The sequence below is a fragment of the Callithrix jacchus genome, chromosome 9, assembly GCF_049354715.1.
Source record: "Callithrix jacchus isolate 240 chromosome 9, calJac240_pri, whole genome shotgun sequence".
NCBI lineage: Eukaryota > Metazoa > Chordata > Mammalia > Primates > Cebidae > Callithrix > Callithrix jacchus.
This window is the reverse complement of record NC_133510.1, coordinates 62,132,237-62,151,136: the sequence shown is the minus strand read 5'-3', so window position 1 is coordinate 62,151,136 and position 18,900 is coordinate 62,132,237. Positions and strand designations below refer to the sequence as shown.

The 18,900-nt window shown below is 47.6% G+C and overlaps 1 protein-coding gene across 1 annotated transcript in view; it reads left to right on the top strand.

The window, feature by feature from the left end:
- Positions 1–1,366: 1,366 nt before the first annotated feature.
- Positions 1,367–18,900, top strand: part of KIF5A (kinesin family member 5A) — a 36,389-nt gene continuing 18,855 nt past the window's right edge. Inside the window, exons 1-7 of the mRNA XM_035256257.3 lie at positions 1,367–1,702; positions 15,708–15,795; positions 15,889–15,962; positions 16,828–16,932; positions 17,183–17,231; positions 17,634–17,689; positions 18,714–18,801. Of these exons, the coding sequence (XP_035112148.1) occupies positions 1,574–1,702; positions 15,708–15,795; positions 15,889–15,962; positions 16,828–16,932; positions 17,183–17,231; positions 17,634–17,689; positions 18,714–18,801 (589 nt within the window). The 5' untranslated portion in view covers positions 1,367–1,573. The remainder of the gene's footprint in view (positions 1,703–15,707; positions 15,796–15,888; positions 15,963–16,827; positions 16,933–17,182; positions 17,232–17,633; positions 17,690–18,713; positions 18,802–18,900) is intronic.

Here is an 18,900-nt window from a genome sequence, read left to right as displayed (position 1 = left end):
CTTTCTCCATAGTCCTACTGCTTTCCTATCCTGTTCCTGATGTTGGACTCTTTTCTTTCAGTTCCCTTAAGACTCAAGGTGGGTTAGAGGTGTAGCCCCAATGTGGGAAACCCCGCTCAGCTGAGTTCTGAGTAGTTAGGTCTTGTCTGGCCAGGCTATCAGAGTCTTACTTTTGTCCCACAGTGTCTAAGTGACCTTAACACTCACCAGACAATTGCTGAGCAGAACTTTCCTCTCCTCCTCCCTTCTCCAATCCACCCCATCCTTCCCCTTGGCCTAGAACCTCAACTTCTGCAGTCCAACTCTGTTGGTCAGCAGAGGCCTGTGACGTGGAGAAAAATCAATTTGGCCAGCTTCTTGGTGGTTCTTTCCAGGGGCTGCAGCAGGAGTCTGACCCAAAGGCAGGAAGGACAAGGAATCTCTGGGCTTGGCACATCTTTTTTGGGGGGTGTTGGGTGGGAGCAGGGGCTGAGGTATTGGGACTCTATCCTCCAATGGTTACTGAGAGAGGAAGAAACACACACACTGAACTTGCCTGAAACCCAAATGCAGGTGTTTGCCGTAGATTTCAAAGTCTCTCTGGCCTTACACATCTCCATCATTGCCCCTCCTTCACTGCTTTCTGACTCCCTTTCTCTTGCAAAAATGTTTCCTGCCCACCTTAATCCCATCCTCAACCAAGGACACAAAAATAAGAATTGTGTCTGGTTTTGAATTCCCATAACCCAGAATGGGAGTTTGTCTTCCCTGAAACTGGGGACCTGGTGTGAACCTTGGGGAGACAGTAGAGTGCACCTTTGGATGTGGAAGGGGAAGGGAGTAGCCAGAACCTCCCTGACACTCATCTGACACCCACCTCCATAGAACTACAGGCAGCGGTCCCCCAGAAGGCTGAGTGGGTTAGGAGTCCAGCTTCCATGCCTGTGGGGTGTGGGATGGGGTAAGGGGAGAATGAGAAGTGTGACCCCAGTTTGGAGAGAGGACTGTGACGGGTTGGGGGATGCCCTGGAATAAAGGGAATGGGAGATCTGCTGACACTTTTCCCTACACAGGCGACAGGCCCATCTCAGTCCCCTTATCCTTTCCAGGGTGTGGAGTCTGAGGGAGGGACAAACGGGTCGGGGGTGTGGGGTGGGATGCAGTGAGTGAGTTGGGTGGGGAAGGGTCTAGGGCAAGGTTATCTCCCAACGTTAGGGGTGAAGGAGGGTGGAGAGGGGCGGTGAGGTCCCACCCTTCGGGGGTCGACGTCGAGCCAGCGCCCCCAGCGGAGGGAGCCCCGCCCCCGCTCCTCCATCGCGGCCCCGCCCAGGCCCGCAGCGCGGCGCTGCAGCGCGAGGGGCGGAGAGGCAGAGCGCCCGAGAGGACCAGACGCCCAGGTCGCCCGCATCCCGCTGCCGCAGGAGAGAGACAGCGCGTCCCGGCCCTGCTCCCCAGGCTTCGCTCGGACGCCCTCAACTCTGCCCCCAGAGACCGAGCACCTGTCTCGCCTTGGCCTCAGCTGAGCGCCCCCTCCTCTGGAGCACACACCATCCCTGCAACCAAGAAGTGTCCCAGCCCCACGCCGGCGACGACCATGGCGGAGACCAACAACGAATGTAGCATCAAGGTGCTCTGCCGATTCCGGCCTCTGAACCAGGCTGAGATTCTGCGGGGAGACAAGTTCATCCCCATTTTCCAAGGGGACGACAGCGTCGTTATTGGGGTGAGTGTTGCCCAGGAGGGAATTCGGGGAGGAGGCAGGTGATCGAATCTTTCCCCCACGCAGAGCCGTCGTCTCTGCCTGTCCCTCTGCGCCCCCTCCTCGCCGCTCATCCTTCATCCTCTTCCCCGCAGCCCCTCCTCTCCCCTGCATCAGGATGGCTGGGTGTGGCCTGGCCAGGCCAGCGGCCGAGTCTCCGCAGAGTGCAGGGGGCTACTTCTCTACCATTGGGAGACCCAGCTCCCCTTTGCTGCTCCCTGCAGCATCTCCGTCCCTTAGAGCCAGTCCTGTGTTTTTCTGATGTTTTCCCCTTCTCCACCTCCCCTCCCCTAGAGAAAGCTAATCTTCCCTTTGTTATTGGCTCAGATCTCTACCCCCACCTCTCAGGAAGGTAGGGGTAAGACTATTGGGTGGGTTAGATGGGAGGTGAACAGTCCAGGGTCTCTGCAGAGGTGTGGATGGGAGTGGGCTCTAAGATCAAACCCTCCATCACTCCCTAAAGTAGTTATAGCCTGAATTTGTGTGTGTGTGTGTTGGGGGGAACAGGTCTGATGAAGGGTTTACTGGGAAAGAAATGCATTGATGCCACACCCAGTCTTGGGGGGAGCCTCTGGAATCCTAAGATCAGGTTTGCCTTTCAGTCTCAGGTACAGTAGGAAGAGGGTTTCAGATTCCCCAACTGACCCCTCAAAGAAAAATACCCACACCCCGAGATCCTAGTAAGTACTTGCTTATTCATCCTTTCTCTTGAGGATCCAATAAAAAGTAGCCATCCACCTCTACATCATCAGGACAGCCCTACCCAAGGATAATATCTTAAAGGAACTAATATTTACAGTGGGCATGTTATTCTATGTAACCCCCAAAACTATACTTGGAAGTAGTATCAATATTTCCATTTTACAGATGCAGAAATTGAGGCCCAAAGAACTTGGTTAACTTTCTCAAGGTCATGCCATAAATCCATGGATCTGAACCTCAATCTGTGACTGCAAACCTCCCATCTCTTCCTATCACATTGTGTCCCCAGGTTTCTGTTCTGCACTTTCATCTGTAATGGCCCAAAGGGAAATTCTAGGCCTTGTGCACGTCCCCTTTCCTAGGTTGGTAGGGACCTCAGGCTGTGTGTGGGGAGAAAGGATGTGGGGTGAATCCTGTAGGACTTGAGGGGTGCTGGGCCAGGAAGTGAAAGTCAGCATGAGAAGGGAGGGGCAGGTATGAGGGCAGTCAAGGTCAGAGGTGCTACTTGTGTATCTTTATCCACAGTGCTTGGCACAGAGCACCTGGATACAGGTTTGTTAAAGGAATGAAGGAAAGAAGGGGAGGAAGTCTGGGCCTTCTGAGTCAGTGAGAATGGGACTTTGAGTAAACATACCTCTGGGGAGACCTGCTTACCGGTCCCCCACGGCCCCAGTCTGTCACCACCCTGCACCTTTACCCGCACTGTTAACTCAGATGAGTGCTTTTGTCTGTGTCTCTGTGTGTGTGTGTCTGTATATGTGTTTGCCACATGGAGAGGGCCTCTGTTTCTCTTTGCTTCAGGGACCTCTCCAGCCCTGCAGTCTGTTCAGTCTGGATGGGCTAAAAACAAACAAAACAACAACAACAGAACAATTCCTGGTTCAACTCTGGAGGCCCCTCTCCGAGTGTCCTGGGCAGCCAGCATGAGTTGTGAGAGTGGGAGCTTAAGGTCCCCCTGAGAGAAACGGGCGGGCGATAATGGGGAGCAAAACTTCTAGGCCCAATTTCCTTGCTCTGAAAGATTTTTCCAGTAAGTCTGAACCAACTCCTTTAGGCTCTCTGAGCGCTGGAATGGGGCAGGGGGTGATGTTGGGAAGAGGGGTTGTGGTGTCTCAGTCATTGGCCCAGCTAAACAGGAGAGACACAGTGGGAGGTGGGCGAAGAGGAGGGATGAAAAGATGCCCAAGGCCCCCTGCCGATTCCATCTCAGGTTCACAGCTGGAACTTCCTTGTCTGTTTTGCCTAATATCTGTAGGGCTGTACCTTTGTCTTGCTCTGTGTCTTCCCTCACCCTAGCCCTCCTTGTCAATCTCTTACTTGAAGATAAATGCTTACAGGGGCCATTTGTCTCAGGCAACATCCTTGGAGTTTGCTTTTTCAGACTTACTATTCATTCGTCATTTAGGGAATGAGGGTTACAGGAGACATGATTTTTAGGAGACCCTGGAGGGTCCCAACAAGGGAAGGAAACTCCTGCTCCTTTTTCTCTTTTCTCCTCTAGTTCTCTTTGGGGCCCACCAGGTTGGGAGCCGGCTTAGGAATTAATGGAGGAAGCTGCTTCAGGATGTCTGGGAAGGTGCGGGAAGAGCCAAGGTGGGAGGGAGAACCTTTCCCAGTGCAGCCCCTGCTCCTTCCTGTGACTGCTCTCCCCTTCGCCTCTGCAGCACTGCGGCTAGTGCTGAGCTTCAGAGTCCCTTCCCTTCGTGGGCTTTGTTCTGCTTGCTAGAGGGTAGGAGAATAAGCGGGAGAGACAGCTCCATGTGCCTTTTTTCTCCCCCACTCCTCTGACTTCTTCCCAGAACCTGGGGGATGGGGCTTAGCCAAAGTTAATGGCCTGAGTCATAGTAGAAGGGTGTCTGGGTCACTGTCTCTGTGTGGTGCCCATCTTGTTTTGCTCTTTGCACACTCAGAATCGAGTGTTGTTTTTGCACCAGACCTATTTAGGTGTCTCTCTGTCCTCTGCCTTGGTCTTTCTCAGCAGTGTCCCAAAACCTGCCGTCTGGGCTGCTGCATCTGTACCAGATGTGGGAGGGATGACAGTGAAGAAACACACATGTGTGCGCGTGCACACACACACACACACTCTCTCTCTCTCTCTCTCTTTCTCCTTCATTCAAGTGTCCACACCTACCTCCCTCAGGTCTCCTGATGGTTAAGTGGGTTCTTAATGCGAGAAACTCAGACCATTGATCCCTCACTTGGCGAAGCTAGGTTGGGACCTGCAGGGTTATTGGAGAAGAATCTGTATTGTTTGGAGTGGCCTGGGATATCTGAAGTGGGGAGCAGGGCTCTCCTTTGCTTCGGGGGAGTCTCATAAACAAAAATGGAGAGGGGAAGTAATGTTCACTGTGGCCAGTGTCTCTCCAGCGTTACCATGGCAACAATCCCCAGGGGTGTCACTATGGAAATCAGACCTGGCACTTGAAGTTCAGCTGATGCCAAATGCTTTACTGAGGGTTGAACAGGTTGGTCATCTTTGGACCCCTGATCTTAAACCCCCACCCCCACTTAGCTCTAGTCAGCACACATGATAGAAAATTACAGAAAGGTGCTGGGATACACAAATGGAAGAGGAGACACCAGGGAGGCTTGGAGTGCCGTGAAAGGAGAGCAAAGAACCCTGGACTGTGGGACTCTGAAGAGAGGCCCTTCAGAGCAGGCTTTAAGGAGCACTTAGACTGCTGAGGGTGGGAGAGAGATTGGATCTCGCGGGCATTCCTAGGAGGAGGAGGGATTCTGTGACTATTTCTAATTAACAACTCACAGAGTCTTCGATTACCTGGAGGTGGAGAGGGTGGATGGGAGTATTGCATACTTCTGAAAATTGGATTGAGGTTGGAAAAGGGGAATGATGAAAGGCTTTAGTTCTGTCTGGAAATACTTGGGAAAATGCCCAATTGTGAGGAGGGGGGATATGGAGGAGGGGAAGGAAAAGCCTTGATAAGGCTCTAACACAGTATTGGCTGCTCAGTTCTTGGATCCCTTTGCAGGGTGGATCTGGAATCGGATTGCTTGAGTTTGAAACTGTGCTCTGGCGTTTCTCGGCCGTGTGACTGAGGGCAAGCTACCTGACCTCTTTGAGCCTGTTTCCTCATCTATAAAATGGGAATAATAATAGTATCTATGTCCTAGGATTACTGTGAGCATTAAATGAGACGATGCATATACACTACTTTGTAATGTGGCAGGTACACAATAAACTCAGTAAGAGTTAGGTATTATCACTATTTTATATGCTATCTCCCCACCAGCTAGCAAGATTGGGAAGTGGATAACATTTTTCCTTTTTACTAATAGCTTCATCCAAACCTCCAGATCCCAAGTATCTTCTTCTCCCTTCTTTGTCAATATCTATGTTTATTCAACAAATATTTATTAAGAGCCTCTGTCATAGTTGTCTATATGTTGCTATAAAGGAATACCCTAGGCTGGGTGATTTATAAAGAAAAGAGATATAGTTGGCTCACAGTTCTGCAGGTTGTACAAGAAGCATGGCACCAGCATCTGCTCTGGCGAGGGCCTCAGGAAGCTTCCAATCATGGTGGGAGGCAAAGAGCGAGCAGGCATCACATGGCGAGAGAGGGAACAAGAGGGTGAGTGAGAGGAGCCAGGCCCTTTTTAACAGCCAGCTCTCACATGAACTCATAGAGCGAGAACTCACTCATTACCATGGAGAAGGCACCAAGCCACTCGTCAGGGATCTTCCTCCATGTGCCAAACACTTCCCACTGTGTCCCACCTCCAGCATTGGGGATCAGATGTCAACATGAGATTTTGAGGGGACCAACATCCAAATGACATCAGCATCCTATAGGCCAGGGACTCTGTTTGGTGTTGGGGATTTAAAGGGAATCCCTGCCTTCAAGAAAATCTGGATCATGGTTGTGATCCCCAACCCGTGGAATGGCTTGGGCAGAGGCAGGGGAGAGGAACATTAGATATGGTTTTTGCTAATACAGAGAGTACAGAGAGTTTGTTAGTATAGAGATTTATCTGTATACTCCCCCGGATTCTGATAAGAAACCTCCCGCAACACGCTACAATCTGATTCAGAGTAATCGTGTGTTATGAGAGCTGTAAATAATGGTGGTGCTTCCCATGTGTCTACAGGCAGGAAAAGTGGAAGACCACTGGTCTAGTTATTTTCATGAAAATCAGTCTACTCTGGGCACACTGCCCACAGGTTAGCCTTGCTCTACGAGGAGCAGTAATTAAAAAAAAAAATCAGACACAATTAATTCATCCTGATTATAATCAATAGTAAATTTACAAAAATTAGCCAGGCATGGTGGAAGGTGCCTGTAAACCCAGCTACTTGGGAGGCGGAGGCAGGAGAATTGTCTGAACCTGTGAGGCTGAGGTTGCAGTGAGCTGAGATCACGCCACTGCACTCTAGCCTGGGCAGCAGAGTGAGACTCCATCTCAAAAAAAAAAAAATTAAATTAAAAAAAAAAAAAAAAAGAGGGCCGGGCACGGTGACTCAAGCCTGAATCCCAGCACTTTGGGAGGCCAAGGTGGGTGGATCACTAGGTCAAGAGATCGAGACCATCCTGGTCAACATGGTCAAACCCCGTCTCTACTAAAAATACAAAAACTTAGCTGGGCATGGTGGCGTGTGCCTGTAATCCCAGCTACTCAGGAGGCTGAGGCAGGAGAATTGCCTGAACCCAGGAGGTGGAGGTTGACGTGAGCCGAGATCGCGCCATTGCACTCCAGCCTGGGTAACAAGAGTGAAACTCTGTCTCAAAAAAAAAAGAAAAAAAGAAATTGGCCAGGTATGGTGGCTTATTCCTGTAATCCCAGCACTTTGGGAGGCCGAGGCAGGTGGATCACTAGGTTAGGAGTTCAAGATCAGCCTGGCCAACATGGTGAAATCCTGTGTCTACTAAAAATACAAAAATTAGCCAGGTGTGGCAGTGGGCATCTGTAATCCCAGCTACTCGTGAGGCTGAGGCAGGAGAATCACTTGAAATTGGAAGGTGGAGGTTGCAGTGAGCCAAGATCTCCCCAACTGCACTCTAGCCTGGGCGAAAGCACAAAACTCCAGCTCAAAAAAAAGAAAGGAAAATAAAAGAAATTTACATTTTAAAAGGAATTAAAATATCTTAAACAAATAAAGAGCTAGACCTGGAATTTTAGAGCCCAGCTAAGAATAAAGCAGGCCTTCCTGGAACCCCTGAAATCATATCTCATGTCACATGGCCTTCCCTGATCAGGACTTTACTAAACGCACCAATTTTTGGCTCTTGGGTATCTTTTAGACTCACAGATCTGAGAACGTCACCCTTCCTCCCTCTCTGCTCTTTTCTTTATTCGCAGCCTAGATTGATGTAAAGGGGTTCCTGATGAAAAGGGGGTATAATTGGCTTCAGCATTTGGAGAGCGCTCTCCATTTTAATGCGTCTGTGGAGCCTTCTAGAATCCCGTAACTGGGAATGTTTTGAGGGAGTGTGTGGGGAGGCTGGGGTGGGGTGGCTGGTGTGTTGGTGCCTATGTTTGGTGGGTGGGGGAGGGGCAAGGTTGGCTTGAGAGTTGCATTTAATCCCCTTTGGCTGGATGCCTGGCTTCATGAAACATGGATAGAGATTGTTGGTGGAGAAGAGATGAGAAATCCAGTCTCATCTTTTCACATTTTTCTGCCGTTTTATATTCTGGCCACACTGGCAGCTGATAAGATTGTGCCCACCCAGATTAAGGGTGGGTCTGCCTTTCCCAGCCCACTGACTCAAATGTTAATCTCCTTTGGCAACACCCTCACAGACACACCCGGGAACAATACTTTGCATCCTTCAATCCAATCAAGTTGACAGTATTAACCATCACAAGCCCACCCCTTGTCAACTTGAACCCATACACATCTCCTGAGATCATACAAATCTTCAAATAAAAACAATAAGGTCATAATTTTGCCTAATATAATACAACTGTCCTTTGTACAATCAAAAACACACCAATCCCCAACCGAAATGCTATTACAGAAAGTGAACAGTACTTAAATGGTGTTATGAAGTCAGTAAGTCTTATATCACATAATAAAGGAAAAGGAAAATTTAAAAACAAATAGAGATGAGAGGCATTGGCCTGAGATAGACATATTTTGTTTGTTTCTGTTTCTTGGCCGCTAGGTGAGAGAAACATTGAGGTAGATTACAATTTAAGAATTAATTACAATTCAAAATTAAAGTAGATTTTTCTTTAATAACATTAAAAATAATGTAATTACCACACCAATACGTTTTAATTGTTAACATAAAGACAAAGAAAAGCACACAGAAGAAGCTAAAAATCACCCAGTATCCTACGACCCCAAAAAAGCAGTTAGTAATTTGTGTATTTTTCCAGTCTTTTTTTCTGCATATATACATGTTAATTTTAATAAAACGACATCATAAACTATATATTGTTTATAGCCTTTTTTCTCTAAAAAATATTATGACTATTTTGCCATTGTTAAATATTGCTATATAACTTTATTTTATAATTTTTTTTTTTGAGTTGGAGTCTCACTCTGTCACCCCCACTAGAGTGTGCAGCGGTGCGATCTTGGCTCACTGCAACCTCCTCCTCCTGGGTTCAAGCAATCCTTCCACCTCAGCCTCCTGAGTAGCTAGGATTATAGGCTTATACCACCATGCCTGGCTGTATTTTACAATTTTTACTTTAATCTTCAAATGTCTTACCCACACGTGACAAAATGTAAACAATATGAAAAGGTTTATACTGTTTCCTTCTCCATCTCACCCCTTTTCCAGCCACATAGTTCCCCTTTAAGAAGGCAGCTTCAGCCAGGTGCAGTGGCTCATGCCTATAATCCCAGCACTTTGGGAGACCGAGGTGGGTGGATCACGAGGTCAAGAGATCGAGACCTTCCTGGCCAACATGGTGAAACCCCGTCTCTACTAAAAATATAAAAAAAAAAAATTAGCTGGGCATGGTGGCGCATGCCTGTAGTCGCAGCTACTGGGGAGGCTGAGGCAGTAGAATTGCTTGAACCCAGGAGGCAGAGGTTGCAGTGAGCCAAGATCCACTGCACTCCAGCCTGGTGCCTGGTAACGGAGTGAGACTCTGTCTCAGAAAAAAGAAGGCAGCTTCTTGTGGATCTTTCCAAAAAAAGTACCATACATTTATAAGTGAATACATATATACATGCATAACTTTTTTTTTTTTACACAAATGGTAGCATATTATACATCCCATTCTGCAACTTTAAGAAAATAAAAAAACAGGGCTAGGCGAGGTGGCTCATGTCTGTAATCCCAGCACTTTGGGAGGCCGAGGTGAGCAGATCACAGGATCAGGAGAGCGAGACCATCCTGGCCAACATGGTGAAACCTTGTCTCTGCTAAAAATACAAAACTTAGCTGGGCAAGGTGGCGTGTACCTGTAGTCCCAGCTACTTGGGAGGCTAAGGCAGGAGAATCACCTGAACCGGGGAGGCAAGGGTAGCAGTGAGTCGAGATCACGCCACAGCACTCTGGCCTGATGACAGAGCAAGACTCCATTTTAATAAATAAATAAATGAACAAATAAAACAAAAATTATCTGGACATGGTGGCAGGCGGCCAGCTACTTGGGAGGGTGAGAATCTCTTGAATCCAGGAGGCAGAGGTTGCAGTGAGCCAAGATTGTGCCACTGCACTCCAGGCTGGGCAACAGAGTGAGACTGTCACAAAAAAGAAACAACAAAGAACCATACAGGGCTGGGCATGGCAGCTCACTCCTATAATCCCAGCATTTTGGGAGGCTGAGGCGGGTGGATCACCTGAGGTCAGGAGTTCAAGACCAGCCTGGCCAACATGGGGAAACACTGTCTTTACTAAAAATATAGAAATTAGCCAGGTGTGGTGGCAGGAGCCTCCAATCCCAGCTACTTGGGAGGCTGAGACAGGAGAATCGCTTGTGCTTGGGAGGGGAAGGTTCCAGTGAGTCTAGATAATGTCACTGTACTCCAGCCTGGGCGATAGAGCAAGGTTCTGTCTCCTCAAAACAAACAAATCGAAACAAAACACTGAGTCCTGGAGATCCTTCCACATCAGCACATCAAAATTTATCTCATTCTTTCTTTTTTTTTCTTTTTGAGATGAAGTCTTGCTGTTCCCCAGGCTGAAGTGCAGTGGGGCAATCTTGGCTCACTGCAACCTCCACCTCCTGGGTTCAAGCAATTCTCCTGCTTCAGCCTCCTGAGTAGCTGGGATTAGTGCGAGCCACCATGTCTGGCTAATTTTTGTATTTTTAGTAGAGATGGGGTTTCACCATGTTCATCAGGCTGGTCTTGAACTCCTGACCTTGTGATCTGCCTGCCTCAGCCTCCTAAACTGTTGGGATTACAGATGTAAGCCACCAAGCCTGCTGTTTTTTTTTCCCCTCCGAGACAGGGTTTTGCTTTGTTGCTCAGGCTGCAGTGCAGTGGTGCAATCACAGCTCACTGCAACCTCCACCTTCCAGGCTCAGGCCATTATCCTGCCTCAACCTCCTGGGTAGCTGGGATCACAGGCCCATGCCACTATGCCTGGCTATTTTTTTTTTTTTTTTTTAATTTGAGACGGAGTTTCGCTCTTGTTACCCAGGTGGGAGTGCAATGGCGTGATCTCGGCTCACCTCAACCTCCACCTCCTGGGTTCAGGCAATTCTCTTGCCTCAGCCTCCCGAGTAGCTGGGATTACAGGCACACGCCACATGCCCAGCTAATTTTTTGCATTTTTAGTAGAGACAGAGTTTCACCATGTTGACCAGGATGGTCTCGATCTCTTGACCTCGTGATCCACCCTCCTCAGCCTCCCAAAGTGCTGGGATTACAGGCATGAGCCACCACGCGCGGCCTATTTTTTTTATTATTTTTGTAGAGACAGAGTCTCCCTATGTTGCCCAGGCTGGTCTCAACTCCTGGTCTCAAGGTTCCTCCAGCCTCGACCTCTAAAAGAGCTGGGATTACACCGCATATGACCTGTCTCCTTCAACTCTATAATTTGTTGTAGGCATAGGCCATTATTTAACCAGGCCTCTGTTGGTTTACATTAAGCGTTGTTCTAATCATCTGCTATTACAAGCAGTTAAACAGCCTTGTATAAATACTTTTTGCGTATGTGCAGTGTGTCTACAGGATAAATTTTTCGAACTGGAGGTCATAAGGTATATGCATGTAAAAATGTAAGGCTAGTTCCACAAGTTGCCTTTCATAGAGTTGGCTTCAATTTCTTTCTTTCTTTTTTTTGTTCACTCCGTCGCCCAAGCTGGAGTGCAGTGGCATGATCTCAGCTCACTGCAACCTCTGCCTCCTGGGTTCATTTGATTCTCCTGCCTCAGGCTCCCGAGTAGCTGGGACTACAGGCACGCACCACCACACCCAGCTAATTTTTTGTGTTTTTAGTAGAGATGGGGTTCATCATGTTGGCCAGGATGGTTTCGATCCCTTGACCTCGTGATCCGCCTGCCTTGGCCCCCCAAAGTGCTGGGATTACAGGTGTGAGCCACTGCATCTGGCCTCCAATTTATTTATTTACTTTTAATTTATTTTTATTTTTTTTAGACAGAATTTCTCTCTTATTACCCAGGCTGGAGTGCAATGGTGCGATCTCGGCTCACCACAACCTCCGCCTCCTGGGTTCAAGCAATTCTGCTACCTCAGCCTCCCGAGTAGCTGGGACTACGGTCTGTGCCACCATGACCAACTAAGTTTTTTTAGTAGAGACAGGGTTTCACCATGTTGACCAGGATGGTCTCGATCTCTTGACCTAGTGATCCACCCGCCTTGGCCTCCCAGAGTGCTGGGATTACAGGCGTGAGCCACCGTGCCCAGCCCTCAATTTCTCATTTTTATAAACAGTGTGATTGTAAACATCCTGGTAGCAAAATCTTGATTTCCATAGTATCAGTTCTTAGAAGTAGAATTTCTGGATCCATGGATGTATAAAATTTAAGGCTTTTGATTATGTATTTTTGAATTGTTATATGGATGTACTCTCCAACCAGAAAATAATGAAGGTTCTTATTTCTTTGAACCCGTATCTACACTAGGTATTACAATGAAAATTTTGTTTTTCAGTTTGAGAGGTGAAAAGAGATTTTACCGTTTCAGTTTTTTTCTTGGAAAATGTTGAACATCTTCATGATTACTAAACATTTATATTTCTTCTTCTGTTGCTTGTTTCTAGTTCTTGTTCACTTTTTTCTGGTTTAGTTTTTGTCTTTTTGTTACTAATTTCTGAGAGTTTTTAAGGCAGGGCATGGTGGCTCACGCTTGCAATCCTAGCACTTTGGGAGGCTGAGTTGGGTGGATCGCTTGAGCCCAGGAGTTTGAGACCAGCCTGCGCCACATGGTGAGACTCTGCCTCTACAAAAAATAAACATAATTAGGCAGGCATCGTGGCATGTGCCTGTGGTCCCAGCTACTTAGGAGAATTGCTTAGGCCCGGGAGGTTAAGGATGCAGTGAGCTATTATTTCGCCACTGCACTCCAGCCTGCATGACAAATGAGACCGTAACTCCAGAAAAATAAAAGAAAAAAGGGAGGTTTTCTTTTTGTTTGTTTGTTTGTTTTGATGCAGGGTCTCTCTCTCTGTCGCCTAGGCTGGAGTACAGTGACCCGATCTTGGCTCACTGCAACCTCTGTCTTTTGAGCTCAGGTAATTCGCCTACCTCAGCCTCCAGAGGAGCCTCCTGAGTAGCTGATAGGCATGCAGCACCACACCCAGCTAATTTTTGTAGAGATGGGGTTTCACCATGTTGCCCAGGCTGGTCTTGAACTCCTGATCTGAAGTGATCTGCCTGCCTCAGCCGCCCAAAGTGCTGGGATTATAGGCATGCGTCACCGTGCCCGGCCCAGCAAGTTTTTTGTAAAAGGAAATCTTAGCACTGGAATCCTGGTATAGAGTATGAACAGTATGGATACTGAAATATTTAATAGAATTGTCCTTCAGAAAGCTTCTGTCAGTTCACGGTACATCACAGAGAGCACTTTGCTAACTTCTTTTCCTTTGTGGATTCCATTTCTTGGGCTTCAGAGGCTTTCACCACAGAGAGACTAGGTAAATACTTTAGGTAGATTTTCTTCTATAAGCCAGATTTAATTGTTTTAATATTAAAAACAAATTTATTGTTTTTTGTTTGTTTTTTGAGACGGAGTTTCACTGTTGTTACCCAGACTGGAGTACAGTGGCGCGATCTCAGCTCACCGCAACCTCCGCCTTCTGGGTTCAAGCAATTCTCCTGCCTCAGCCTCCCGAGTAGCTGGGACTACAGGTGCGCACCACCATGCCCAGCTAATTTTTGTATTTTTAGTAGAGACGGGGTTTCATCTTGTTGACCAGGATGGTCTCGATCTCTTGACCTCATGATCCACCCACCTCGGCCTCCCAAAGTGCTGGGATTATAGGCGTGAGCCACCGCACCCGGCCTAAAAACAAATTTATTAGTTTTCTTTTACACAAAGAAATATAAAGAGGCCAGGTGCAGTGGCTCACGCCTATAATCCCAGCACATTGGGAGGCTGAGGTGAGTGGATCACCTGAGGTCAGGAGTTCAAGACCAGCCTGCCCAACATGGTGAAACCCTGTCTCTACTAAAAATGCAAAAAATTAGCCAGGCATGGTGGTGGGTGCCTGTGATCTCAGCTACTGGGGAGGCTGAGGCAGGAGAATGGCTTGAACCTGGGAGGCAGAGGTTGCGGTGAGCCAAGATCCTGCCACTGCACTCCAGCCTGGGCAACAAAGGGAGACTCCATCTCAAGAAAAAAATAAAATAAAGCAAAAAGGGATGCACTGTTATCTCTTCTTTGCCATTAAAAAATCTTTATATGCTTGTACATAGTTTAAAAATGTAAACCATGCAGTATACAAAATGAAAAATAAAAGCCTTTCTCTCAGTTTCTCTCCTCAAAGTAACCACTGTTAACACTTTTGTATAATTCCTTCTAGAAAAAAATTCTGTATATATTATGCAATGTTGTTGCTATACCTAGAGCCACATCTCCAGCTCTAGCCAAGGTTTATAACTTTCCTTAATTAGTTAAAACATATCTCCCAAACTCTGGTGTCTGTAGATCTTGAGGTTTACATTTCTGTTGGATAGAGAGGGACTCTGTAGTAAAACCATTTGACAAGTCAGTCACTTATGATAGAGAACAAGCATTGTCTCATTTACTCTTACCAGAGATTTACCTGTAATGTGATTAGACATCAAATATATTCATTGGTTAGCTCCGTGAGGTGTATTTTGTATCTTTATCTTTCTTATCAGCACACATGATTTACAACCTATTCCTGAATTAAACAAGCATTTGTAGGTCTGAATGATTTGCTTCACAGTTATTTTTTCTTCCCTCCCTCCCTCTCTCTCCCTCCCTCCCTCCCTCCCTCTCTTCCTTCCTTCCTGTTTTTGAAACGAGAGTCTCGCACTGTCCCCTGGGCTGGAGTGTAGTGGCACAATCTCAGCTCACTGTAACTTCTGCCTTCCAGGTTCCAGTGATTCTCCTTGCCTCAGCCTTCCAAGTAGCTGGGATGACAGGCACCTGCCACCACGCCTGGCTAAATTTTTTTTTTGTGTGTGTGTTTTTAGTAGAGATGGGGTTTCACTACATTGGCCAGGCTGGTCTCGAAATCTGACCTTGTGATCTGCCTGCCTCGGCCTCCCAAAGTGCTAGGATTACAGGCGTGAGCCACCGTGCCTGACCCACAGTTCTTGAATTAAAGCTTGTTCTGTTCTTAAAGGGAGATTCATATTTCTAATATAATATATTCCTTTCACAGAGAGAGAGCTCCTGTTAATGTTTCCACAGAGGCTCTCAGTGTAGACTGAATTTCATTTACATGGTAGGGAACATGCTATATACACATGTGTCACTAACTTTGCGTCTTTCACTTAGTACAGCTGAAGAGCTTTCCATATCAGGGCATGTGGCTCTTTTGAGGAAGGTATTTCTAGCTGGAGATTTTAATTACTAGCTTTGGTATTTTAGTGTTAATGAATGGTTCTTCACTTTTCATCCCCTGTGGCCCTACTGTCTTTTTTCATCTGGTTGGGGTAGTGGAGTGCTCAGTCATCACACCATGACTAGGTTCCCCTAACACAGTCTCACTGTATGACACTTCTCTACCACACAGACACAACTCCTGGCGTCAGTACCTTTGGTTTCTCTCATTCTCCCACATTTTCATGCATTAGGGGCATTGAAGAACAGGGTGCCTTTCTCAGCTGATGGAAGGGGGCTGTGGTATTTCTTCTCACTCACATCCTGCCTATTGATGTCTGATATAGTTTATTTTCATTTCAGGGGAAGCCATATGTTTTTGACCGTGTATTCCCTCCAAACACGACTCAGGAGCAAGTTTATCATGCATGTGCCATGCAGATTGTCAAAGGTAATAGATTTCTTTTTAGAATGTCTCTTCTCAGCACCCTATTCCCTACCTGGCTTATCTCCACCAGTACTCTTTCTCCACTGTCTCTTCCAGATGTCCTTGCTGGCTACAATGGCACCATTTTTGCTTATGGGCAGACATCCTCAGGGAAAACACATACCATGGAGGTGAGGGTTCTGACTCTGGTGGTTGAGGGGCTAGGAGTGTTAATGGAAGATCAGGGAATCTCAGTGGGGGAAGATCTAGGAATCAAGGATTGCCTGGTCCAGAGGAAGATAGATGGGTACAGACGATGAATGCAAGGGCAACATTAGGGGAAGTTTATTTTATTTTATTTTATTTTTTGAGACGGAGTTTCACTGTTGTTACCCGGGCTGGAGTGCAATGGCGCGATCCCGGCTCACTGCAACCTCCGCCTCCTGGGTTCAAGCAATTCTCCTGCCTCAGCCTCCCAAGTAGCTGGGACTACAGGCGCGCACCACCGTGCCCAGATAACTTTTTAGTAGAGACGGGGTTTCACCATGTTGACCAGGATGGTCTCGATCTCTTGACCTCGTGATCCACCCGCCTCGGCCTCCCAGAGTGCTGGGATTATAGGCGTGAGCCACCGTGCCCAGCCCTACTCTTTTTTTTTTTTTTTTTTAAAGACGGGGGTTTCACCATGTTGGTCAGGCTGGTCTTGAACTCTCGACCTCAGGTGATCCGCCTGCCTTGGCCTCCAAAGTGCTTAGATTACAGGTGTGAGCCACCATGCCCAGCAATTAGGGGAAGTTTAATGGAATCCCTTCAACCCGCTGTGATGTATCATTCTTTCCACTACTCCAGTCTTCTTTTGTACTGGAAAAGCAAGGGAAATCCAAAGGGCTACTCAATTATCTCCTTGCTCCTCTAAAAGGCAGACATGCTGGTGACCATCTCCTAACTTAGGACTTTCTTCTTACTGACTCTTGCCTTGGTGTTCACCTGAATACATCTGAGTTGTCTCATTTTCCCTGAGCCCCAGCTTCATTCTCAAATACCTTCACTCGCCAGGGAAAGCTGCACGACCCCCAGCTGATGGGAATCATTCCTCGAATTGCCCGCGACATCTTCAACCACATCTACTCCATGGATGAGAATCTTGAGTTCCACATCAAGGTGACCAGGGCACGACAGCTGGGCATTCAGATGGGGACTGGGAGGGGAAGATCTAAAATAAACCCACTGAAGAGCCTGGGCTCACCAACTGGATTCCCCTTCCAGTTACCCCAGTTCTTCATCCAGATGTTCTCTTCTGTTCTTTTCCTCCCACCACCACTGTTTCAGCAGGTCACGTTAGTATGGGATTCCTAAACCAGATTTAAGATAGGCGCTCTTTACTTCACCCTCTTTCTTTCTTCTTAATCAGGTTTCTTACTTTGAAATTTATCTGGACAAAATTCGTGATCTTCTGGATGGTGAGTGTTTAGCCCCATTGGATGAGGGTGTGTGAGGAGGGTGGAGAAAAGAGCTCACATTGCTCTTGGAATTAGGCACTGATTGACGAGATGCAGAGGGCACACAGCGCTCAAGTCCTTTGGCTCCATTCACCAGTATTTCCAAAAACTGAGAAGGTCAGAAGATGAGCTTAGGTGCGCAGGACTGCATATAAACAGTTCAAGAGGATCTGGGGCTGGGGAGCTGGAGCCCTGAGGAGATGGAGGAGGAACTGAGCCTTCAGCTTGTGCAGGGAGTTTAGGCTTCACAGGGAGAGTCTTCCTTTAGCACGGAGAAGAAAACCACTAACTGAGCTGACTGCAAGGTGCAGGTGGGGGCCGTGGAAGTATTAGCCTTGCTTACCCTGCATTCTTTTGATTCAGTGACCAAGACAAATTTGTCTGTGCACGAGGACAAGAACCGGGTGCCATTTGTCAAGGTGAGAGTCGGGGCGGGGCACCTATGTGGGCCCAATGTATTGAGAGTGTGGGTGGGGGAGGAGCATAGGTCAGTGACTCGGAAGTTGGAGAGTGGATATCCTGGAGGAATGGGATGTGCCTCAGGGCCAGGGAGAGTCTAGGGGGATCAGAAAAGATACTGTCTTTGCTGGGCATGGTGGCTCACACCTATAATCCCACCACTTTGGGAGGCTGAGGTGGGCAGATCACTTGAGGCCAGGAGTTTGAGACCAGCCTGGCCAACATGATGAAACCCCGTCTCTGCTAAAAATACAAAAAACTAGCTGGGCATGGCTAATATTTTGTATTTTTAGTAGAGACGGGGTTTCACCGTGTTGGCCAGGTTGAGCTTTAACTCCTGATCTCAGGTGATCCACCTGCCTCAGCCTCCCAAATTGCTGGGATTACAGGCATGAGCCACAGTGCCTGGCCCCTTGTTTAATTAAAAAAGAAAATTAGCCAGGCATAGTGGCACACACCTGTAGACCCAGCTACTCAGGAGGCTGAGGCATGAGGATTGCTTGAGCCCAGGAGCTCAATCGAGGTTGCAGTGAGCCATGATAGTGCCACTGCACTCCAGTCTGGGTAGTAGAGCAACATTGTTTCTTTTCCTTTCCTTTCCTTTTTTTTTTTTGATGGAATCTCACTCTGTTGCCAAGGCTGGAGTGCAATGGCACGATCTTGGCTCACTGCAGCCTCCACCTCCTGGGTTCAAGCGATTCTTCTGCCTCAGCTTCCCAAGCAGCTGGCATTAAAGGCATGCACCACTAGACTCAGCTAATTTTTGTATTTTTAGTGGAGATGGGGTTTCACCATGTTGGACAGGCTGGTCTCAAATTCCTGACCTCAGGTGATCCGCCAATCTCAGCCTCCCAAAGTGCTGGGATTACAGGCATGAGACACTGTGCCCGGCCGACACTGTTTCAAAAAGGTAATAAATAAGATAAAAATAAATACAAACTTAAAAACAAAGTGTATGGATCACTGTCTGTTTGTCCCCCACAGGGTTGTACTGAACGCTTTGTGTCCAGCCCAGAGGAGATTCTTGACGTGATTGATGAAGGGAAATCAAATCGTCATGTGGCTGTCACCAGTGAGTGGGGATACAAGGGGATCTCTCGAGTCTGAGGATCTACCCGTCTTCTGTGTCCTCTGGGGTGGTGGGACTCAAAAGTGAGCCAGGAAAGACTAT